The sequence below is a fragment of the Suillus clintonianus genome (genome assembly GCF_016758775.1).
Source record: "Suillus clintonianus strain FC179 chromosome Unknown DEU56scaffold_86, whole genome shotgun sequence".
NCBI lineage: Eukaryota > Fungi > Basidiomycota > Agaricomycetes > Boletales > Suillaceae > Suillus > Suillus clintonianus.
In genome coordinates, this window is record NW_024539310.1 from 38,699 (window position 1) to 63,210 (window position 24,512).

Here is a 24,512-nt window from a genome sequence, read left to right on the forward strand (position 1 = left end):
TAGAATTACATCTGCGATAGTCAGTACAGTGAACCAAAGAGCTGGTCAGGGAACCACGCTCACCCCTACAGGATGTCGCGGTTAATTAGAGGGGAATAACAGGTATTGGTATGAAAGACTCACTGCATCTGTCACGAAGATCGTCGGAACATTGGCTGTATTCCGCTGGTCAAAAGAAGCAATGACAGTGAATTTGAAGAGATGTACACAGGATGTTCACGCTGATTGTGAGAGATGGTTTATTAGCACGACTACAGTGTTGAGCCTTCCAAACATACACAATATACAATATCCCAAGATAGCGTACCTAGGATATTTTCAAGAATCAGCATGAGTTTCCAATCACAACTATAATGCAAGCTACACACACTCAGATATAGAACGGTCATAAGGGACCAACGTTGTTTCTGTCGCAAATCAATGGTATTCGTCTGACGTGGAACTATGCTCACCCAGACCAGTTCGACCTAAACCCATTTCTTAGCGAGAGGGCTGTTCCGGACATAGCACTAACGTACCTCTTGTCCAAATGAAAGTGCTGGAAAGACTTTATGATATCAGCAGTTCTTTAATCTTATCATGCTCACCCCAATCGTACGTCACTCCAACAGAGGCGGCAACTGCGAAATCGCAGTCAATGTTAGATCGAGACGTCAACTCGTCAACACCCGACCGCTCTCCACGAACCTACAAAATAGCTGTAAATACACAAAGAATTGACGAGTGGCCACCCATCGGGATCATTTGAGACTCGGGTCATACTGTTTAGTAGAGGATGGATGTGAGGGGCGAGTTTGATAAACGCATGATAATGACATTCGTGCTAGATATACCACCATCCAGCACTTGGATCGTCGAAATAAGATCAAGGGATGATATCCTTTTGCATGTAAAAAAGGTATAGTCGGATTAAGTTACTCGTGAGACATCTCCACTAACACCGCAAAAGATTGACGCTTTACATAAGAGCTGTGTGTATGGAAAGCCTAACGGCCGCGCTCTGTTACACGCCGTGACACGTCCCATAAATAGTAGTCACAGGTCGTGGACTCCGTACACCTCTAATTAATGCTACATATGATTCACGACTTCATGCCCTGGCAACGATACCTCACTGGTAGACCGGCATTCGAACCTATTCGAACCCAGGATGCCCGAAGCTCTGCATAAGTGGTCCCCACCAACCGGATCCGACTGGTGCCAGGGCTGTTGTTGTAGGAGGCGAAGATCCTGACATCAACAGTCAACCAGACGCACTCATAGTAAATATGTATAGTAAAGGTTCGCTCTTTTCCTCATACCACATCGAACCGCAGTTGAAGTGCTCCAGCCGATATCCTTCTAAGCCACAATTGTTTCTACCTACAACAAATACAAGGAATTTAATAAAATCACCTCCGACCTCTCATGCCGGCTTACAAAAGCTTTCACTTTTGAGATTCGTGAGCCTGAGATTGACCTTGAGTCGTTTCTGGCGAGACAGCGGTTATCGGACGTGTCGGAGACAACTGTAGTGACACTGCCTCAAGTCGGAGAAGCTCAAAGCTAACCCTCTGTTTGCACGCGATAGAAAACAAGGTAGAGTGTTCTCGTCAACGCACATTATCTCGCTGACGTTTTGTTTCACGCATCGGCCAGATGACAACTACTCTGAGGCCCCAGCGCTTCCCACTGATTCACCAAAGGCACCCAAAGTGGAGATGGAAGATTTTCTTGATGTGTTGCTTGCCTAACATCAAGGCTTTTTTACTGCGACCTGATTATCACACCATGTGAAGACGACAGGTACCAGAGTGGTTCTAACATCATTTTAAAATACGCGGGCGAGCAGACTCACTAGGGGATCAGCAGGTGTGAGAAGTCCGAGAGATAGCAGCCCTTGCACGATGCGAGGGCAAGCAAAGGTGTGAGTCTTGAGGGGCCGCTTGGAGCAGATTTCAAGAGGCCGACCTGAGGAATGGCAGAGGCTGGGGACCTGGGATGGACAGAATTCTCTGCAGTTTTAAGTGCTCACACATACCTTCTGCTCTCTATTTCTGTTCCAGACCCTCGCGTTCGTTTCTTGAACAACGAACACCGTAAATTCAAAGTTTTGATAAGCAATATTTGTGGCAGAAAACCGAACCGGCCGAACTACTTGATGACTCAGAGGTGTACGAAGTCCTCTTACCTCTTGTGGACGCGTGACGCTGACTAAAGGAGCGCGGCTGTTAGGCTTTCCATATGTGTGTGATTTTGTCCCCTTGTTTCGAGTCATACATGATTCTCGGGATGTTTTTCCTCCACGTGCCATCAGTCCATCAATGCAATCACACATTTCATCTGACTGATCATGATGTGAAAATCGAACAGCCCCGCCGTCTCCACCCTCCCCGTCTCTCAACAAGCTTAACTTATTAGGGCCCGAAGGCGCCACCATCAGAAAAGCCAGAAATTTGAACAAGATTAGGTAGATGCAACAGCCACAGACAGATGACCATTTCATCCATGCCATGTGTACAGCTGCCAACATCCATTGAAAACAGATACAAAACGTGCCACACTAAATCCATTATACAGTTGATGCCAATGGGAGTCGAGCTCTTCATCCGTTGACTCGCGCGTTTCTGAGGAGCGAATCTAAGAATGAGGCTATGTACGGAGAGGTAATTTGGTACAGTTCGGCGAGGCAGGTGGTGGTAATAATTATCCCGAAGCTCCTAGACGGACACCGTTTTAGTCCGGGCTTCCCGGATACGATGAAGACCGTATTGACATGGCAATGCTCGTGGACTTCAAAGGCTTTGGCAGGTATATCGGTTATCTGCGTTACTTTCTTGATGATGAAGTAATGACTTCGTCCAAGGCAGCTGCAAATTTTGGACTGGCAATACTCAACAACATCCAGGGTGAGCTTTGGTCAGAAATAAGTAGTTGAAGACTGATAGTTGAACGTTGATCGATGGTGGGCGCCTTTGCGTTGACCGTTGCGAACATCGAGCAGGAATTTAAACTTTGCTGGCTTGCCGTCGGCCTGTCTCCGACTTTTCTGGCGCCAATGACTTCCCACTCATAATATCCGATACGGTTGACCGCCTTGTCGAGAGAGTGGATCACGAAACGAAGCCTGAAGTAGGGCTACTGTCTCTTGCTGAAGAACTCCGACCACACGCCATATTCTCTATTGTACGTCCGGGTCATGGGTCACAACCTTGTCGTCGCCCTGGATAATTCGTGGATGGAATCTTGTAATGGCAAGCTTTCTTGCAGAGTAGCACGACATTAGGCCCTTCGTCAGACGTACACATCCTCCTCCGCACTCAAGTACATCGCCGAACTCACTGGCCAACGGTTACTCCCCGTCCCCACCACAGACAATGATCATGTCCCTATTGGGAGCGACAACATGGGGCTGCACGGATATGACGATGACCGCACTGACATAACAGTTTCTCAAAGGCTTTGGGAGGTATATTGGTTTTCTGCGCTGCTTTATAGTTACAGTTGATGGTAGAGCAAGGAAAGGGATTTGCCAGCTGCAGATTTGGGACTAGAGTCTGACAACACTTAACGACATCTAGCGTGGGTCTTGGTCAGAAATATGTGGTCGTCAACTTGACAGTTGATTTGAGAGCGTCATTGGCGGTACGACACGATGCACATTTCGTGACCCAATCGATTTTATGATCATGCTTGGTTAGGTGTGCGATTGATGAATCTGAATCACGATTGGGGTTGGAAGGAAGTGCTTGGAGCACAAAGTACAAGTCGTACAACGGCGAGAAATCGCACCACTGGGTCTAGCGCTTTGACTCTGACTTTACTCTCCTTGCGAGCGCTTCCCGATGCCATCATTCAATTTCCCAACTCCCCAAAGGTCGATGAAAATCCCTCCCATGCTGGTGCTCTTCATCCTCCAGGCATTATGAGGTCCTGCCCAGTGGAATTCTTGAATGGAACACCACTGTAACGTGTCTCTGCATGGCGAGCCAATGGCACTTGTATTTGGAATGGAGGTAAGATGAGTCTCACGCTACTTCAGAACACATTACGACAAAAACCTTTGCCAAGACCCATGTCTAACACCAAATACTAAGTAACTAAATAAGTACCCCGACGAAATCAAGAAAGAAAATAAAATCTCCTGCTCTGCAAAATGTTAACATCATGCATCTCCCGTGCTACACTCCACTCCACTGCCAGTCGATATATGTACGCGTTCCTGGAAAACGATTGTGGTCATGCGAGTTGCTGCATCGGAATCGGCCACGAGCTTAGCGTGGTATTCTCGAATGCCAAGGATCAGGCGTGGTCCCAGTACAAACGTCTGCACGATCTGGAAAATTTGAACAAACCCGAAATAAATCTGAGTTTGGAGTGAAAATGAGTCCTGTGGAAATGATGAACTATGGTCTCATGCAGAGATCAGAGAAAGATCAGCATACCCCTATTATCGTTGGCGACCAATCAGAAATGATTCCGAAGCAAGAAACAACAACAAAGCTAGCATGTCCGATCCTTCAGCGAGAAAAGGGAACCATATTCATAATATGAGCTCACCTCGCAACGTAAAGCATGTGGGATGTTATTAACACCATGAAACAGTCCCTGATAATCCCTTCTGCCGAATGTTGTCGCAGTGCACGGAAGTGTTTTACAGCTATCCAGCCTCCGAGACACAGCAAGAGGGCCGCCCACGCAGCGCCGAGTATCCAAGTAATGGAATATAGAAGTGGGGTGGCTTCCGCAATGCTAATCGTGCACACATGGGTGCCGGAGAGAATGAATTCCTCTGATATTCATCAATGAGCCCCATGCACATTTTTTCATCCAAAATTACGTGTACCCCCTGAAGTATTCCTCGCTAACATTACAGCGGTCACTGCGTTGAAAATGTTGTTAGCCAGGAAGGTGACAACAAGAAATACCAGGATATTTCTGGATCGTCGATACATGGCATGTAACTGAGTTATCATGATGACTTGCAACATGTTCCAGTCAGGTCAATATCACAGGTCTTGCAACTGAACAGCTCACCAGACAGTATCGGAACTACCACAACACTCATCCAACTCCATACAAAGTACAGAATCCGGCCTGACGAATCCAATCAGCCTCGGATGGATCACACACTCCAAATAGAATTACATCTGTGATAATCAGTACAGTGAACCAAGAAGCTGGTCAGGGAACCATGCTCACCCCTACAGGGTGCCGTGGTTAATTAGAGGGGAATAACAGGTATCGGTATGGAAGACTCACTGCATCTGTCACGAAGATCGTCGGAACATTGGCTGTATTCCGCTGGTCAAAAGAAGCAATGACAGTGAATTTGAAGAGATGTACACAGAATGTTCACGCTGATTGCGAGAGATGGGTCATTAGCACGACTACAGTGTTGAGCCTTCCAAACATACACAATATATAATATCCCGAGATAGCGTACCTAGGATATTTTCAAGAGTCAGCACGAGTTTCCAATCACATCTATAATGCAAGCTACATACACTCAGATATAGAACGGTCATAAGGGACCAACGTTGTTTCTGTAGCAAATCAATGTTTGTTCATCTAACGTGTAACTCTGCTCACCCAGATCAGTTCGACCTATAAATCCATTTTCTTAGCGAAATGGCCGTTCCGGACATAGCATCAACATACCTCTTGTCCAAATGAAAGTGCTGGAAACACTTGTAGGATATCAGCAGTTCTTTAATCTTATCATGCTCACCCCAATCGTACGTCACTCCAACAGAGGCGGCAACTGCGAAATCGCAGTCAATGTTAGATCGAGACGTCAAATCGTCAACAACCGACTGCTCTCCACGAACCTGCAAAATAGCTGTAAACACGCCAAGCTTTGATGACTGGCCAAAAAGAAGGATCATTTAAGACTAGGGTCATACTGTTTAGTAGAGGATGGATGTGAGAGAGGGGCGAATTTGGTAGACATATGATGAAGACATTCGTGCTAGATATACCACCATCCAGTACTTGGATCGCCGAGATAGATCGTATAGTCAATCCAGGGATCCAAAGTAGTTCTAAAGTTGCTCGTGAGACAGTTCTACTAACACCGCAAAAGATTGACGCTTTACAGAGCTGTGTGTGATTTTGTTCCCTTGTTTCTCATACCATTCTCGGGATGTTTTTCCTCCACGTACCATCAGTCTACCAATGCAATCCATCAGTCCGACACATGCTGATCGTGATGCGATCATCGAACAGCCCCGTCGTCTCCGCTCTCCCTGGGGCTATCGGATCACAAGGATGCCGAAAATGATGAAGCGTGGAATCTTTGATTCGCATCGTGGTCATGGGCTCATCAAGTTTCACCAGATACATGCTAGTCGAGATTTTGTGATTGATATCTGATGAAGATACAACGTCATCCCGAGATTAAGACAACACTGAGAGAGGACATGGAAGAAAAGAAGATTAGGACGCACCGTTACGACCGCGTGAAGCTTGTTGTTCCTAAAATTCAGCAGCGTCTGTATTTAAAGACTCTCGGCAGGGGCCGAAGGTGGCCTGTGACATCTGTTTCAGAAAAGTCAGAGATCTGAACAAGATGAAGTGAGTACCACAGCCACAGACAGATAACCGTCTCACCCGTGCCATATGTACAGCTGTCAACATCTAATGAAAACATGCCACACTGAATCCATCATACAGTTGACGCTAATGGAGTCGAACTCTTCATTCGTTGACTCGCGCATTTCTGGGATATCCTGGGTAGGGATGTGGATTAGCAATTTGGAACGCCGTCGATATCTCATATGAGTCGAAACTCCAGAACTCCCACTGACGATCAAGATAAGAGAACGTCGAGCATGCGGAAAGGCTTTGGATGAGACGAGGGTCGAATCTGAGAATGCAGATCTGGCTGTGTACTGCGAGGTAATTTGGTATAGATCGGTGAGGCAGACGGCGTGGTAGTGATTATCCCAAAGCTGCGTTTCCGCCCGGGCTGCTCGGATACAATGACGATCGCACTGAGATGGCAATGCTTGTGAAGTTGGAAGGCTTTGGCAGGCATGTCGGTTATCTGTACTATGTAGCAACTTTGGATAAAATAGTCAATTTTTCCAAGGCCTCTACAGATTTGGGACTTGCAATATATCCAGCGTGAGCCTTGGTCACAAATAAGCAGTTGAAGACTAGTTGAACGATGATGGGCGCCTTTGCGTTGGCCGTTGCGAAAATCGAGCGAGGTTTAAAATTTGCTGGCGTCGGCCGGTCTCTGGCCCACTTCCCACTCATATCTGATACAGTGGACCGCCTTGTCAAGAAAGTGGACTACGAAATGAAGCCCGAAGTAGGGTTACTGTCTCTTACTGAAGAACTTCGACCACGCTTCTTTTCTTGCTGAGATATTTTCTATTGTACGTCCGGGCTATAGATCACATCTTGTCATCGTCCTGGACAACTCCTTGATGGAATCTTATAATGACAAACTTTCCTGCAGGTATGTAACGCCTTGGGCCCTTCGTCAGACGGACACATCCTCCTCCGAGCTCCAGTAATGATCCCCACTTGCCAATACGCAGCATGGGATGAAAGGATGGCGCACAGTGTTGTGACAAATGGTGTCGGACCAGCCGTAGGATGAAGACCGCAACTGATATGTCACAGATGTTCAAGTTCGACGTCCCCCAATGTCAACTTATAATTAGATCCCGGCGACAACTTTAAAGTGTTCCTGTATACTTGGTGTAGTGATTTGATGGAACCGAGCGCTTAAACCATTGATGCCTGACGTCGAATATCGGAAGATCAGCTGAGAGTTACACTTGGAGGACGTTTGGATGTATCAGAAGATCGGTTAAGAATTACGCTTGGAGGATGTTTGGATGTATCGGTTAAGACTTACTCTTGGAGGACGTTTGGATGTATCGGTTGAGAGTTTCGCTTGGAGGATGGATCAGGATTGCTATGCAGTCGTTTTGCGCCGGGTGTTAAAATAGATATCTGGGCTGTAGGAGCGCCAGCCAAGGCGAGACCTGTTCTGGATAGTGTCAGAAAATGGGACTACTCCAAGTCCGATGTGCGTGGTAGAGAGGAAGCGAAGTGTGAGCGCTTAGAGTGAAACCCACGGATGACGTCCATATGGCTGATTATTACGCTTAGCTGAAACCCTTTGAGGCTTCTGGCTTCTGCCGTTTATCAATCCCACTCTTTCCTCTTCATTTCTTACAACCAACAACTCGACAACCAAAACTCGACGTTGGCTGTAAACCGTGGCTGTTCAACAGCCCTGGCACCCAGGAGAGTAGCCCTTGTAGCTGTGCCACAGCAGGTCCATCCAACTCTATATCAACCCGAACTCCTCCTCCTCCTCCTTTTCTTTCAAAGTTGATTGCTCAATTAATACACTCCTTCAAAACTCACTAGCACTTCCAATCTGAATATGGCACCGGCTGTGCCCAAGAAAGCTCAAAAACTTGGACGCGCTCTCAAATCCGCAGCCCGCTTCCCGGGCCGTGGTAGCGGCAGAAACCACTACTCTCCCTCTCCAGGCGAACAACCAGTCGTCCTCCTCCGTGTTCAGGTCATTGGTTGTCGTGGCCTAGCCAGGGCTCGACACGGCGCACAGCCAAAGGAGGGCGACCTCAGTCCGTCAGTCTTCCACTATCTCATCATCATTTCACACGACCCTGACCTCTGTTATCATGTGATTACAGCTTGGTCGTCGTCTCCCTCCTCAACAATCGATACCACACTCCAGTTCTCAAACGCACTCATAACCCGAACTATGCAGCTAAAGACGCCACTTTTGATTTCCCCATTTATCTCTCCCTTGCTGATAGGCTAGGATCCGTCGAATTAGTCGTATGGGACAAGGATACTTTGAAGCTGAAGAAGGAATACGTCGGCGAAGCCGCACTCGCTCTCGAATCCTGGTTTCGTGACAGTAACGGCGACCTCCTCGTAGATGGCCTAGGTTTCACAGCTGAGACAAACCAGGCACGTCCCTTCCCCCGTGATATTCATGAAACCGGGTATTGATACAGGTCCACATAGTCCCGCTCTGTAAACCTCGTATCCACACGTGCAAATACACATGCATCTGGAATGGCAGTCGTCAAACTCGGTTTCGTCGCACCCCCTGGTGCACAGTCCCCAATGCCCTTTGAGCGAGTCTTTGCTGAACTCGTAAAGCGATCCCGTCCCAGTCTCGTTTCTGCCCCTCCGGTAAATCTCTTTCTCCCTCTTTCGATTAGCTCATTCATCTTCCATAGACAGAAGGCATCGGCACCCTGCGATCCCATCTGACAGGCCCAGCATATGAAGACGACGGTGGAATTAGTTCCGATGAGGAAGACCAAGACGACGACGACGTTGTAGACGAAGGCGAAGAAGACGACGAAGACCCCGTTCCCCACCTCTCCCGTCTCTACCTCTCCCCATCTCTCGTACAAGATCAGCCTCTTGAGAACCAAACACCGGAACCGGAGACGGCACGTCCCACAGTACTAGTACCGCGTCTTCATCTTCCCCGTTCCCCCACACTCTCTCACGACCACCATGAGGAACGGGAGCCTGAGACTGCGCGTCCATTACCTCCCATTCCGAGTACCACACCCACCACCACTACGCCTGCTATGCCCAGCACCACGTCCACATCGAAAAGCAGACTGCCAAAACTCTTCCCCCGCCGACCCAATCTCCTCACTTCCCCGTCCTACGAACCTAACCCTCCCACCGACCGCCTACATCGTCGCTCAGCCAGCGCAGGTGCCATCGTTCCCCTCCCCTCTCCCGTCTCCCCGGGTCCCTCCAGCCCACTCGTCTATCAGCCCCCCAAAAAGAGGTTCCGAAAATCATGGTCAAGCAAGAAAGTAGACTACAACTTCTCAGCTGCAAACTCGAACGATATAGTCGGGATCGTGATGCTCGAGATCCAAGGGGCGAGTGATTTGCCTAGGCTGCGGAACAGTGCGTTGCGTTTCGCTTTTTGTAGTGTTCATTCACTTGGAAGTTGGCGTTGACCCCTATTTGCAGTAACCCGCACCGGGTTTGATATGGACCCCTTCGTAGTCATTTCTTTCTCCAAAAAGATCTTCCGCACGCGCATCATCCGCCACTCCCTCAATCCTACCTGGGACGAGAAACTCCTCTTCCACGTCCGTCGCTATGAGACGTCTTTCAAGGTCCAACTGACAGTCCTCGACTGGGATAAACTATCGAGTAACGACCACGTCGGCGATGTATGGTTGGATGTCGGTGAGCTGGTAAGAGACGCGCCGCAACCTGATCCGAAGACGGGGTTATATGCAGATGTGTGTGGGGAGAATGATAATGACGCGGGTGGAAGTGGAGGTGGGGAAGGAAGGGAGATGAAGCAGTTTTGTTTGCCGCTGACAACGGCGAAGGAGATGCCTTGGGAAGCGAAGCATAATCCTACGATTTCGTTCCGGTGCGTTCGTCTCGTCTTGTTTCGTCTTCATCTTACTTATCCTCCATCATCCTCCATCATTCCCTCCCTATCTCCAACCCACCCACTCCCAACCACCCCAGCGCAAAATTCCAGCCCTACGCCGAGCTCCGCCAACGTTTCTGGGCACAATACTTAAAGCAATACGACACAGACGACACAGGCTCTATCTCACGCGTCGAGCTCACCTCCATGCTCGATTCCCTCGGCTCCACGCTCTCCGCCGCCACCATCGATTCCTTTTTCACCCGCTACCGCAAGCGCCCAGCGGAGGACGAGCTGACGATCGAGGAGTCGATTCAGTGCTTGGAGATGGAGTTGATACGGCCGGCGTGTGAGAAGAAGAGGATTGATGTGGTCGATGCTATTGATACGTTTATGGGCGGGAGGGATAGGGGGGATAGGGACAGCAGTGCGTCTGCGTCAGAGTCTATGACGCCTGGAGAAGAACTCGGGTTGAACCTTGCGTTTGGCCGGCCGTTTTTGGGCGGGCTAGATTTTTCGGGTCCGCCGTTGAGTGCGATATTGGGGGAGGAGTCGCCTACGGATTTGTTTGTGGCTGAGAGGCCGTTTTTGAGCGTGAGTGTTCCGGAGCCTTCGTCTTCGGCGTCGACGCCTTCTGGGGGGTCTAGCGGTGTGCCTTCCGGTGGAGGATCTAGGAACGGTAACAGCAACGTTAACGTTCGGCAGGACTCTTCATCCTCCGATCCCGACGACCCAACATCAACATCAGCTTCGACATCAGCCCTCGCGTCCTCCTCTGATACCTTCGAACGAGTAATTAACATCAAGAACTGCCCACTATGCCACCGCCCGCGCTTAAACTCAAAAGCCGAAATGGACATCATCACGCATGTCGCTATCTGCGCGAGTCAGGACTGGGCAAAGGTGGATAGGATCGTGGTGGGGAATTTTGTGACTGCGAGTCAGGCGCAGAGGAAGTGGTATACGAAGGTTATTTCGAAGGTGTCGAATGGGAATTATAGGATTGGAGCGGTGAGTCGAGTGGCTTTCGTGTGGTTTTTGTTTTTGTTTTTGTTGGAGCGTCGTAGCTGTCGTGTTCCCCCCCTTCTTTTCTTTCTTTTGGTGTTGGTTAGGTCGTGTTTATGCTCACGACGCATCTCATAGAACTCGGCGAACATCATCGTTCAGAACCGGATGACGGGGCAGTTGCAGGAGGAGAAGATGCAGGTGTATGTGCGGCTTGGGATTCGGTTGTTGTATAAGGGTGCTAGAGGGAGGATGGAGGGTGCACGAGGTTCGTATCATCCATATATATAACCATATCCGCCATTCTTACTAACTTGACTTGTAGCTCGCCGTCTTCTCAAGTCCCTATCCATCAAACAAGGCGCCAAATACGACTCTCCAGAATCCGCCCGCGATATCCCGAGTTTCATCGAGTTCCACGGGCTTAAAGTCGATGAGATCCTAGAGCCGATAAGTTCTTTCAGTATGTCCTTCCCTTTACCCCCTGTGCATACCCGTACTCCCTTGTCTGATCCTAGTTCATTCCACCAGAAACCTTCAACGATTTCTTCTACCGTAAACTCAAGCCCTCTGCGCGCCCCACCGAAAGCCCAACGGACCCCCGCCGTCTCGTCAGCGCCGCCGACTGCCGCCTGATGGTCTTCGAAACCGTCTCCGAAGCCACCAAACTGTGGATCAAAGGCCGCGAGTTCAGTATTGCGCGTTTACTGGGTGACGCGTACGGCGATGAGGCGGAAAGATACGTTGGTGGGCCCCTTGCGATTTTCCGGCTTGCGCCGCAAGATTATCATCGGTTTCATATTCCTGTGGATGGGAAGATTGGGGGTGTTAGGGATGTTAAGGGGGAGTATTATACTGTGAATGTGCGTGTTGTTATTATTACTGTTTCTTCTCTTTTTTTTGGCTTTTTTTGTTTGAGTGGGAGCTGATTCTTGTGTTTGTTGTTGTACAGCCCCAAGCGATCAGGAGCGCGTTGGACGTTTACGGAGAGAACGTGAGGAAGATCGTACCCATCGATAGTCCGCAGTTTGGACGGGTCATGGTGGTGTGCGTTGGTGCGATGATGGTGGGGAGTATTAAGATCACTGTTGAGGAGGGGCAGGATGTTAGGCGCAGTGAAGAGCTTGGGTATTTTGCTTTTGGTGCGTTTTTTGCGTTCTGTGGTTCGTCGTGCGTTTTCTGAATGCGTGAATGTCTTATCGACACAGGAGGCTCAACGATCGTTGTTTTATTCGAGCGAGGAGCGGTAGAGTGGGATGAAGATCTGGTGATTAATGGGAGAGCGTGTTTAGAGACGTTGGTTAGAGTTGGGATGGGGATTGGGACGTGTCGGCGGAAGTGCTAGTGATGACCCAGGGGATGACTTCAAGTTTTGGAATTTTGTTTTGGTGCGTCGCATGGACATGACGGACGACAATTGCAAGAATGTTTTCGATGATTATTTTGTGGAGATACCATACATATATTAGCTTACAGTTTGATATCGTATTTGGAGGAGCAAGTCGGACTCCCATATCTTGTGCTGTTGAGAGCGCGTTCAGGGGTTGGCGATGAGACCAGATAAATGGTGATCAAGATGGCACCATGCATATGCTGATTACACAATGATCGTTGTGGTTCCAGTCCAGGTCAAGCTTAAACTTATCGGTTGATCCAGGATACAAAGTGTGTCTAGAGATAGAGTAACAATGGGAAACGAGTATGAAATGTAATCAATTTGCAAACATTCTGCGGTTCATGGTTGTGGAGTAGTGGAGGAGCGAGACAGAACGAATGAAGTGGTGATGAAGCACCGCGATAAGGCAAATATGTGTTGTATGAAATCTGCAGAATGCACATGGATCGTCGGTCAATTAATAAAAGTACGAGTGGAACACGCGACTACAGCGAAGGCAACACAACCTACTACTGTTCCCGACAATGGAACCACGACGTGCCGTGTGCGACACAACTCAGGTCCAGCTGCAAGGGATTGTTGGCGATCACTAGCATGTTGGCCGGGACATACATCACCGGGTACAAATTGAGTGGAATCCAGAATACAAGTTGCCCGCCAGGACCTACAACCCATCCATCCGCGTTTGTGGCGACAGAGGCTTGGGTGGAAGAATCTTGGAGGAATGAGGAGGCGGAATGAAGAGCATGAGTTGGGTTAGGGGAGAAACATATTTCGGAGTGTTGGTTATGTTGTAAAAAATCAAGATCCCACACGCGGATGGTCTTGTCCTCTGAACCGGAAACAATGCGCCTGCCGTCAGGCGAGATTGCGACAGACAGAACACGTCCAGTGTGCGCTCGAAAAGGGGCACCCACTGCCTTGCCAGTCTCCATATCCCATACCCGGATCGTCTTGTCCCATGAACCGGACACAATGTGTTGTCCATTTCGCGAGATTGCGACACAGCGAACCCAGTCAGCGTGCCCTCGGAGAGGTGCACCCAATGTCTTGCCAGTTTCAATATCCCATACCCGGATCGTCTTGTCAGCTGATCCAGACACAATGTGACGTCCATCCAACGAGATTGCAACAAAGAGAACAAGGCTAGTGTGGCCTTTGAGACAGGCGCTCGAGGCCTTGCCAGTCCCCATATCCCACACCTGGATTGTGTTGTCGTATGAACCAGACACTATGCGAGTTCCGTTTGATGAAATTGCGACGGACCGAACACAGCCAGAGTGCCCATCGAGAGGGTTACCTGATGCCTTGCCAGTCTCACTATGCCACATCCGGATGGTCTTGTCGGTTGAGCCAGACACAATGTGATGACCATCCGGCGAGATTGCGACGGAGGAGACATCGCCAGTGTGGCCTTGAAGAGGGGCGGTCAAGGCCTTGCCAGTCCCCAAATCCCACACCCGAATTGTTGTGTCAGCTGAACCAGACACAATGGCCTTCCCGTCTGACGAGATTGTGACTGACTGAACAGAATTAGTGTGCCCTTGGAGTGGGGCACCCAATGCCTCGCCAGTCTCCATATCCCACACCCGAACTGTCTGGTCATCTGAACCAGACACAATGCATTTTCCGTCCGGCGAGATTGCAACAGATTTGACGGAGTCAGTGTGGCTTCGGAGGGCGGCAACCGATGCCTTGCCCGTGATAGTGTTGGCACCCCACACCCGAATCGTCTTGTCAGATGAACCAGAGACTATGCGTTTTCCATCCGGCAAGATGGCAACAGACTGAACACCACTGATGTGGCCTTGCAGAGGTGATCCTAATGCCGCGCCAGTCTTCAAATCCCACACTCGGATCATGTGGTCATATGAACCAGACACGATATGGTTTCCATCCGACGAGATGGTGACAGACGTAACAGGGGCAGTGTGACCTTGGAGAGGGGCACAAAATGCCTCCCCAGTCTCCATATCCCACACCCGGATCGTCTTGTCGTGCGAACCGGACACGATGTATTTCCCGTTCGGCGATATTGCAACAGACATGACACGGTCAGTATGCCCTTGGAGAGGAACCCCTAACGCCTTGCCAGTCTCCATATCCCACACACGGACGGTTGTGTCAAATGAGCCGGACACAACATGATTTCCATTCGGTGAGGTTGCGACAGTCGTAACAAAGCTAGTGTGCCCGTGAAGAGGGGATCCAAATGCAACACCAGTCTCTATATCCCACACCTGGATAGTCTTGTCCCAAGAACCAGATACAACGTGATATCCATTTGACGAGATTGCGACAGACGTAACCAAATGGGTGTGCCCTTTGAAGGGAGCACCCAATGCCTTGCCAGTCGCCGTATCCCATACCCGGACTGTGTTATCCCATGAACCGGACACAATGCGATGTCCATCCAGTGAGAAAGCGAGAGACGCAACATAGTGAGTGTGGCCTTGGAGAGGGGCACACAATGCCTCGCCAGTCTCCATATCCCACACCTGGATTGTTCGATTTTCTGAACCACATGCAATACGTTTTCCGTCTGGTGACATTGCAACCGAGGTAACCTCACTATTCACGTGGATTATCTTTTCCATCAGAGGCCAATTTACGACATGGCCAGCAACAATGCGGGGGGTGCGAGGAAACTTTGCGGCGAACTTGCGAAATATTCTTGATTGCGTTGGAGCGAAGGGCAGGGCGGACAAGTACAAATGTGGAGTGCTGCGAAGAATGGTGGCCGCGAAGGTTCGAACGAAGCGCAGCGTGTCCCTGGCAGCATCACCGATATGCGTGTACTCGACGTGTCCCTATGACCACCCCACTACCCGTAAGAATTGATTGGGCGAAGAGTGCACTTGAACTACGCACCGAAAACCAATTTGCGATGGACAAGAGTGATTCTACCGAGCCGCCGAGGGTTTTCATCAGAGCCAGTGCTTCCAACCACCAAAGGATGCGCTCTCCGTCGAAGAAAGCCTCAATCTCCTTAGCGAGCGATGATTCGAAGGACGCAGAGCCCACATGAGTCCCCAAGAATCGACACGAGTAAGATAATTCAGTCGTAATAGATTCCTTCACCCGTTTCTCCAAGTCAGGAATAGCTGAATTGGGCAAGTACGAATTCTCTAAAGAGCAAATGTTGAAGCGAAGCCCGCGCTCCATCACCCGAAGCGAGGCGAGGGCAAGATCGTTCTGTACCGCCGATGTATTAACGAAGAAGTCGTTGCTCCGCGATTTGTCTGTGAGGAAGTCGTAGAAGGATGCGTGGAGCGGACGAATGGGAGTTTGAGAATCTGTGGTCCCATTGAGAAGCGAGCCCAGCGACCCAATCACCTGGCGCACGTCATCACGGTCATACACACGCAGAAAATAGTGTCGCATCGCGTTTAACGCTAACATAGGAAGCGGTTCTGACGATGCGAGAATATGCCCCATAACAGAGCGAAACAGGGGGATCGTTTCATCGCGCTCATCCTCCGGCATACTGTCGGCCAAGATGCGTCTATACATGTCGTCCAATAAAGATACTCCTTTGGCAGATGTTCCAGCAACGATGGCTGCAAAACGGTTCATCGGATTGAGTCGTACTCTGTTCGTACCCTTGATAAATTCGCAGGTGAGACGAGCCCATTCAAAGAGGCCGTCAGATTTCTGAGCGAGTGTCTTGAAGTGCGCTTCATTGAACACGTTCCGTAGATCTTCCAGCCTGGTAGAGACGTACAGCTGGATGTCATGGTCTGTGGACGCAGATGGGATGTCATCCAAGGAGATATGGCGAACACGTGACGGGGTGTGAAGGGCGTTGCCGATGTCTTCAAGCGGACGAGAAGTGACAAGAATGCGGAAGTTTGCTGGAAGTTCGGCTAGTTGTGGGGTAGAAGTGTTCAATTTCCCAGCGAGCAAACGAAGAATCTGTTCCCGGGAATCTGCTTCACCACTCTCATCCAACGCCTCGATAACAATCAAGACAGGTGCAGCGATGGCTTTTGATACTATGCTTGTCGGTCCGACGATTAATTCCTGCCATTGTCTTGTGATATCCGACGTGCGCTTGAGTCCGTTGTTATCACGAACTGCTTGCGCCAAGGCTCGCCGCATGAGAGGGTTGCAGTCTGCTAATTCGCTTGCGATGGTTGTGAATATTTTATCCTGACGGCGATCCGCTTGTCGAGTACGATCGAAGCAGAAGAATGAGCAAAGACCACCGTGTTCGATATACCAGTTGGCTATTGTATGGGCAACGGCTGATTTCCCCTTGCCTGCTGTGCCAGACAACCATAAGACGCGTGGAGTATCCTCGGTGCTCCTGATCCAATTTTGAATATCCTTCAGAAGGTCTTGCCGAGTATTTGGCAAACAACATTTAGACGTATTCAATCCGGCACCTGTTGCGTACTCCATGCCGATGAGGTCTAGACTCTCAGCTATGCCATGAGGAGTGAAATGTGAGATAAGGCTCAGAGAGACCTAGAAAACGACTCCTACATATATGGTGCACGATCACAACGGTGTCACGGGCCGCTCGGTCTCGGAATTGCTGCATGAGGCTGTCGAGAACATCGCTGTAGCTCTTGATCATGGCATCTGTTTCGCCGAAAATATGCTTGCCAAGCCTTATCCCTGTGCAACGAGACAACATTGAGTGTCAGGAGACGAAGCAGTAGTATTGACTCACAGGCGCTCTTCGTCTCAGTGTAGTGGGTGATAAAATCAGCACACTCCAGGGTCTGCTGGGCTATCTTCACATATACCGCTAGCATGGACTGCATCTTGGTCAATTCCTCCTCTTCCGCGATGAAAGTATAGACGTCCGAGATCTTCGTGAGGAGACCACGAACAGCATCATCACGATTTGCTTGATCGAGAATCATCTTCCACCAGACATTCTTAGTAACCTGCGAAGGTAATAATTCGGAAACGAGCTCACCTTGGATGCGCAGGTGAACATACTCAATGCCACTTTTGCATATGGATGAACCTATGCACGAAGATCAGCCGCATACGAAAATGAGATAGACGCCCTTACATCTGCGAGCCCGGTGGCAACAGAGTTGAACACCTTCAATGGTCCGAGAATTGTGGAGAACGTGTCAATCGCATCGGAAATGGATTGTAAGTTGCCGGCTGCAGAAGAAGTATTTTGAACGATTCCTTGGATAGAGCTGATGCCTGTGACACCTGTTTGGGCATGCGCGAGCGTTTCCGTGACAAGCTTCATGTCAGGCGGCGATTCGGCCTGGTGATGGACTTTAGTACATCATCGCAAGAGAGAGACAAGGCTGCTGGAACTCACCTTTGCAACGTCTGCCTTGGAAGACTGGTCGAAATTCGGCTCGGGAGTGGAAGCGATGAGTGATGAAGGATCCTGCGGTGGTTAGATCACACACAGAACGCACCGAGATTTGCACATACCTGGCATGTCTGAGGGTGTAGGGGATCCTGTGCATTGGAAGTTGCAGCTGTGGGTTCAAGGTTTGGCGACCGTTGAGCGCTTCGAGCAGAACGGTTGTTCGCCTTGCCGAATAACTTGGGAACCAACCCCGAGAATCGTCCACGAGATGCATTACTCGAAGGCGAGAGAGAAGACGGCTGTAATCATTAAAAACAATGCATAGTTGTAAAAACGAAAGTGCATACATCATTGGCTGCCCTCCTGCCTGTATCCTGTGCCAAATCAGGTTCTGGACGACTTGTCTTCGGCCACCCCAAGCGTTTCTTCCGAGGGGGATTATCTTCATTCATTGAGCAAGGTGAAAGGACGGTTGAGTATGAGCGTTAGTTGGTGTGGCACACAGAATGGACAGGTATCTACCGCATGTCAAGGATATTTACATAAAGGACATCACATGTGTTTGGAAGCGCCCATTGTCGATTGGCTGGAACGTCACGGTTGTCGAAGACTGATGTGAGTTCATCGAAACCTGGGTGAAAGTAAGGTGCAGCGTTTAAGAACTAGACACAGTTAGACCTCAGTCCGATAAAAGAGACTAAATTAGTGTACCTAGACACAGTTAGACTAGGGTACACGTTAGCATAAGTGCGGGCGGGGAGAAATTAGACAACGTACCCTCAGTCCGATAAAAGAGACTGAGGGAACAGTTCTATCTACGCGAGTCTGATATATAGTAAACGGTTCGTATTCCAATCATTCAATCCCCGCGGTTATCGTCGGCATCAGCTCCAACACTCCTCCTCGACGATAACCGCATGAATCCTCCTCCTCGACTGGAGCGATCATCGTAATCCGAGTGCGTCTCGTAATCGTTGGAAGTCGCGTTTTGGAAGGGGTTTCGTGAAAACGTCGGCGGTGTTAAGCTTGGATTGGACGTATTGTAGTCGGAGGTGTTTTTCGTGTACGCGATCTCGAATGTAGTGATATTTTATGTCGATGTGTTTTACGCGGGCGTGGAATGATGGGTCTTCGGAAAGGACGATACTGCCGCTGTTGTCGCAAAGAAGGGGTGACGCTGATTCTTGTGAAAAGCCGAGGCCAAGTAGAAGTGCTCGTAACCAAACGATTTCCTGGGTAGCTTCGCAGGCGGCGATGAATTCAGCTTCACTGGTGGATAAGGAGACGGTTTTTTGTTGACGGGTGGCCCACGAGATAACGCCACTGCCCAGTGTGAAACAATACCCGCCTACCGATCGTCGAGTGTCCACGCAGTTCGCGAAATCGCTATCAGTGTGACCTAGGAGGTTGGCAGGGTGTTGGCCACCGAGAGTAAGTTTAAGGTCGCGTGTGCCCTTCAAGTAGCGTACAACGCGTTTTGCAGCCTCCCAGTGGGCGTCGCCGTAACTGTCGAGAAACTTACAAAGCTGTTGGACTGCGAATGTGATATCGGGGCGGGTACCAATGGCGATGTACATAAGTTTCCCGACGAGAGAACGGTAAGGGGTCTTCGCCATACGAGCACGGTCCTCGTCTGATTTGGGGGAATGATCTTTGCGGGAGAGATGGAGACCAGGTTCCATGGGGATGGAGATGGGGTACGCATCCTTCATGTTGAATTGTGTGAGCACTTGGTCGATTAACGCCGTCTGAGAGAGTGAGATAGTGCGTTGTGAGCGATTACGTTCAATGGCGATACCCACGCAGAATCGTGCATCCCCTAAGTCGGAAATCTCCCATCGAGTGCGTAATTGGGATTTGAAGTGTGCGAGGGCGGCTTTGTTGCTACTGACATTGAAAAAATCGTCTACATGGATGGCGGTGAGAATAGTGCCAAGGTCGTCCCGTCTGAAGTAGACGCAATGTTCGCACTCAAGGCGTTTAAAGCCCCAAGATATGAGAGCAGCGTGCATGGTGCGATTCCAGACGCGGCCGCCCTGCTTCATGCCATATAGCCCACGTTGTAGCATCCAGACGTGGTCCTCCTTCCCAGGTTCGATGAAGCCGTCAGGCTGGTGCATATAGCACACCTCCTCCGGATCGAGTAGACCGTTCAGAAATGCCGTCTTGACATCGAGTTGTTCGATTTCCCAATCCAGCGAGGCGCCGAGATGTGCGAGGACCCGAAAAGACTCCAGGCGTGCGGTCGGAGAGGAAGTCTTAGTGTAATCTTGTCCGTAGACAGCGGTAAAACCTCTGCACACATACCGTGCCTTGAAACGAACTGGTAGGCCTTTTTCGTCTCGTTTGAGCTTGAAGACCGGTCTGCCCTTCATGATGCGGCGGCCTTTGGGGACGTCAGAGATGGGAACGAGGGTGTAGGTACCAGTGCGTTTGAGGGAGTCGAATTCCTCTTGGAGGGCGGTGCGCCATTGTGCTGCATGTGGTGAGGCCATTGCTTCTTGGTAGGTGGTGGGATCATCGGGGTGTTCGCGCTCGAAATCCTCAGGAACGGATGTGGAGAAGGCGTCGACAAGAGATGCGAGGTCGTCCTCAGATAGGTCCGCTGGGCCGGTAGGGGCGTCGACATCGGGGACTTCGGTAACCGTAGGTTGCATGAGTCGCCGGCGATCAGAGGCAGGAATGTAGGGGGTATCCAGGGATGCGCATAGGCGTTCAGAGGGTGGAGAGATGCGAGAGGACCGTCGTGGAGGAACAGGAGGTACTGGAACGGGATCGTGTTTTGGTATACCGGGCGATGATGACGTCGATACTATACGGGCGGAACAGTCCTCCATACCTGTTGGTACTATACGGGTAGTACAGTCCTCTATACCTGGTGGTGTTGGTGGCGATGCAGTTGGAGCACGAAGCGGGTGAGGGACTGCCTGATGGGATTCTATAAATGAAACATGGTAGGAGATCAGGACTTTGCCGCTCGGGCGATGGTAGCAACGGTATGCCTTGGAGTCAGCGGAATAACCGATTAGCACACACTCTACTGACCGCGCGTGGATTTTTGGATTGTGCGTGTTCTGTATGAGAACGAACGCACGACATCCAATCTCTCGGAGATGAGAGACGTCGGGTTTGTGACCTGACCAGCGCTGAAAGGGTGTAAGACCGTGCTGGGACTTAACGGAGACGCGATTGGATAAGTAACATGAGGTCACCACGAACTCATCCCATCTGTTGGGTGGGAGGTTACTTGCCAGGCGCATAGCGCGCGCACGATTCATGAGAGTTCGATGAACGCGCTCGACGCGTCCGTTCTGAGCGGAGGTATACGGCGCAGTGAACTGGTGTTGAGTCCCGCGAGAGAGGAGCCACTCTCTCATCGCGGTGGACTTCAACTCACCGTTATCAGAGCGGTATATGCCAACACGGAGGCCTGTCTCGAGTTCCCGCGCGCGTTCCCAAGCTTGAAGTGCCGGTAGAGCTGCGCTTTTTGAGGAGAGGGGGATCGCCCACATGAACGAAGAAAAATCGTCTATTATGTCCAAAATGTAGCGGTTGCCTGCGGCTGATACAGTATCGGGATGGTCCATCAAATCTACATGTACAACTCCCAATTTACGAGTAGCGCGTGATCCTTCGCGAGTCTTCGGAACGGGTGACCTAGTCTGTTTGCCGAGGATACAATGGTCACATTTAGGAGGAAGGGAGGATAGATCAGCGTGCATACCGGTGACGTGGCCCGCACGCGCCATGTCAAACACTGCACGAATGTTTGCGTGGGCGAGACGGCGGTGCCAGACACCGAGGGATGGGCTAGGCTGCGAGAATAAGACGTCGTGGGATCCGGACGGGGTTGCCTCAGGAATGGAAGACGAGCGTTGGTGCGTGGCATGAAGTTGCCCTCCAGAGACTCTGTACAGTCGACGAGCAGTAAGGGTGCCTGTGAGGACGCGTGCCCCGCTAGTGGTGATCACTGAGCAGGAAGAGGCGTCGAAGCGAGCGGTATAGTGTCCCGCGCTGCAAAGGCTAGAGACTGATACCAGGCGGACTGCCGCAGAGGGTACGAAAAGTACTTGGTGGAGGGTGACATGGAGCCCACGTCCAATGCGAAGTCGAATGGATCCGATGCCAACGGCATTGATGTGGGAGCCACCGATACCGCGGATAGGACGAGGGGGAAGACGGTTGAGTTCGAAGAAGTCCGAAATCTCGTGTGAGATGTGGACAGACGCCCCGCTGTCGAGATAGAAAGGTGTGATCTCGAGGTTGACAGGTGTGTACTTGGGCTGTTGTAGGGCGTCGTTAGCGATGCCAGCGAACTCAACGTCACGACGGTTAGCACTCCAGTCGATCGTCGCTTGGAGGTTCTCCCAATCCAGAAACATCGCATCCCACTCCGCCAGGTCAGCATCGGATAATTCCTGGATGAAGGCGGGGGTCATGACGTCGTGGGCCAGACCTGCGAATTCCTCTGAGGGAGGAGCGGATGGCTGGGTGGGGGTAGCTATATAGAACGCCTCACCAGTGACGCTATCTAGCAGGTAAGCGCGACCGGATGAATCCGTGCGACGGTTGGAGGTGGGTTTGGCAGATGATGTTTGAGGTAGCTTGCCGCCGGTGTTGTCACGCTTGTCGCGTGCAGCACGCTTGGCAGCGAGGATCTCGTCCCGGCGGCCATATGCCGCTCCTCCTTCAGCAAAGCATTCGTTGAGGACGTGTCCGCGTTTAGAACAGTGAGAACAACAATTCCCCTTGTGGGGGGGTCCTCGACAAGTGAGGCAGTTCTTGGATCTGCCCCCCTGTGCGATGAGTGCGACATCGGTTGTACGATGTTTGTCAGCGTCGATGAGTTGTTGTTCCATGTCCAAACGAATGCGAATGTCGTCGGGAGTGAATGGGTTGGACGGAGAGCTAGCAGCGAGAGAGCTTGCAACATGGTCACGGACGTGCGACATATCACCGGTGAGGGCGTTCAGCATGATAATAGATAGAAAAACCTGCTGAGTCGGTATGCCCATGTCGAAGATGGCACGAATGCCCTCTGTGAGGCGATGGCTAGTCTCCGCGAGGTTCGCGTCCCTGGAGTAGCGCACGTTCAGGAGTTCCTGTATTTTGAGGATCTGGGCGATGGGGCCTAGTTTCTGGTGGCGCGAGCGTAACGCATTCCAAGCGACGCGGGCGTTGGTGATACCATCGAGCACGCGCTTGTCATCAGGTGAGACACGGTTGCGTAGTGCAGCGACGATACCAGCATTATTAAGGTCCCAGTTCCTGGCTGCTACAGGCTCGCGTGCTGCGTCAGGACGGGCAACTGTACCCGTAGTGTATCCCTCAAGGAGGTTCATGTGGAAAATTTCCAACATGAGCTCCGACCAGGAGGTCCAGTTGTTCTTTACCCTGTCCAGGAGCTCGATTTTATCGAGGTCGGTCTTTGAGAGTCGACACGCGGTGATGGATACGGCAGACGAGGTGTGAGGTGGGTAGTACCCGTATGGAACATGATGAGTCGCCGTGTTGGTCGTGCCTCCCTGTGGAGTCACAGGGGCTGCAGGGGGGTTCATACTGACAGGAGTGGCTGGGACGTTTAGTGTAGAGGGTAAAGGTGTAGTTCCATCGAGTTCAGTCCTCGCGCGTGTATGCGGGGCCATGATGACGGGAAGGAGTAGGGGCACCGAACGACGCTGCGTGGTATATATATGCGTGGTGCACCTCGAGGATCACTCGAGGAAGCGCTCCCGATTAGGGACAGATGATGGCCCGAGCGTAACGTACGATTAATCGTATTGACGCCCGCCGGTGAAAACACGTGTCTAGCACTTGCTAAGACGTTGCGTGTGTGTATCCTGAGGAGGTTGGAACCGCTCAGAGAGTCTTTAGTAGTCTGTACGCGTCTAGAGGTTCTGGCTCGTTATACGGAGCCAGGGCTCATAACCTTTAAGAACTAGACACAGTTAGACCTCAGTCCGATAAAAGAGACTAAATTAGTGTACCTAGACACAGTTAGACTAGGGTACACGTTAGCATAAGTGCGGGCGGGGAGAAATTAGACAACGTACCCTCAGTCCGATAAAAGAGACTGAGGGAACAGTTCTATCTACGCGAGTCTGATATATAGTAAACGGTTCGTATTCCAATCATTCAATCCCCGCGGTTATCGTCGGCATCAGCTCCAACACAGCGGTGCTCACGAATCGCAAACTTGAATGTATAAACCAGTTCATTCACCTAGTACTATGTACATCATGATCATGTACAAGACTTGTCAGGTCAGATTCCGTCAGAATAATCGAGCTCGAGCTTGAGGCTGCATTGACTAACTTTCTTTGCGCATGTTTGGTTCATTGCGACTTGAAGATGTTATTTGACAAATGAACCCAGCGCTGCACTACCGAACCGCATTCCCCCAATCCCAACCACTG

At 50.6% G+C, this 24,512-nt stretch overlaps 2 protein-coding genes across 2 annotated transcripts; one reads left to right on the top strand and one right to left on the bottom strand.

Annotated features, from left to right (window-relative positions):
* Positions 1 to 8,101: 8,101 nt before the first annotated feature.
* Positions 8,102 to 12,959, top strand: DEU56DRAFT_892466 (phosphatidylserine decarboxylase-domain-containing protein). The gene is made up of 11 exons (XM_041356318.1): positions 8,102 to 8,598; positions 8,664 to 8,946; positions 9,004 to 9,174; positions 9,222 to 9,918; positions 9,985 to 10,399; positions 10,501 to 11,413; positions 11,546 to 11,675; positions 11,733 to 11,870; positions 11,939 to 12,270; positions 12,360 to 12,549; positions 12,616 to 12,959. The coding sequence occupies exons 1-11, from the start codon at positions 8,390 to 8,392 to the stop codon at positions 12,750 to 12,752; spliced, it is 3,615 nt and encodes a 1,204-aa protein (XP_041204591.1). The 5' UTR covers positions 8,102 to 8,389; the 3' UTR covers positions 12,753 to 12,959.
* A 5,061-nt stretch (positions 12,960 to 18,020) lies between these two features.
* On the bottom strand, positions 18,021 to 18,548 carry DEU56DRAFT_759219 (uncharacterized protein; the record flags this gene model as incomplete). Its single annotated transcript, XM_041350295.1, has 4 exons — positions 18,021 to 18,053; positions 18,100 to 18,171; positions 18,219 to 18,395; positions 18,444 to 18,548. 4 exons carry the CDS (start codon positions 18,546 to 18,548, stop codon positions 18,021 to 18,023), a joined length of 387 nt encoding a protein of 128 aa, XP_041204592.1.
* Positions 18,549 to 24,512: the final 5,964 nt, after the last annotated feature.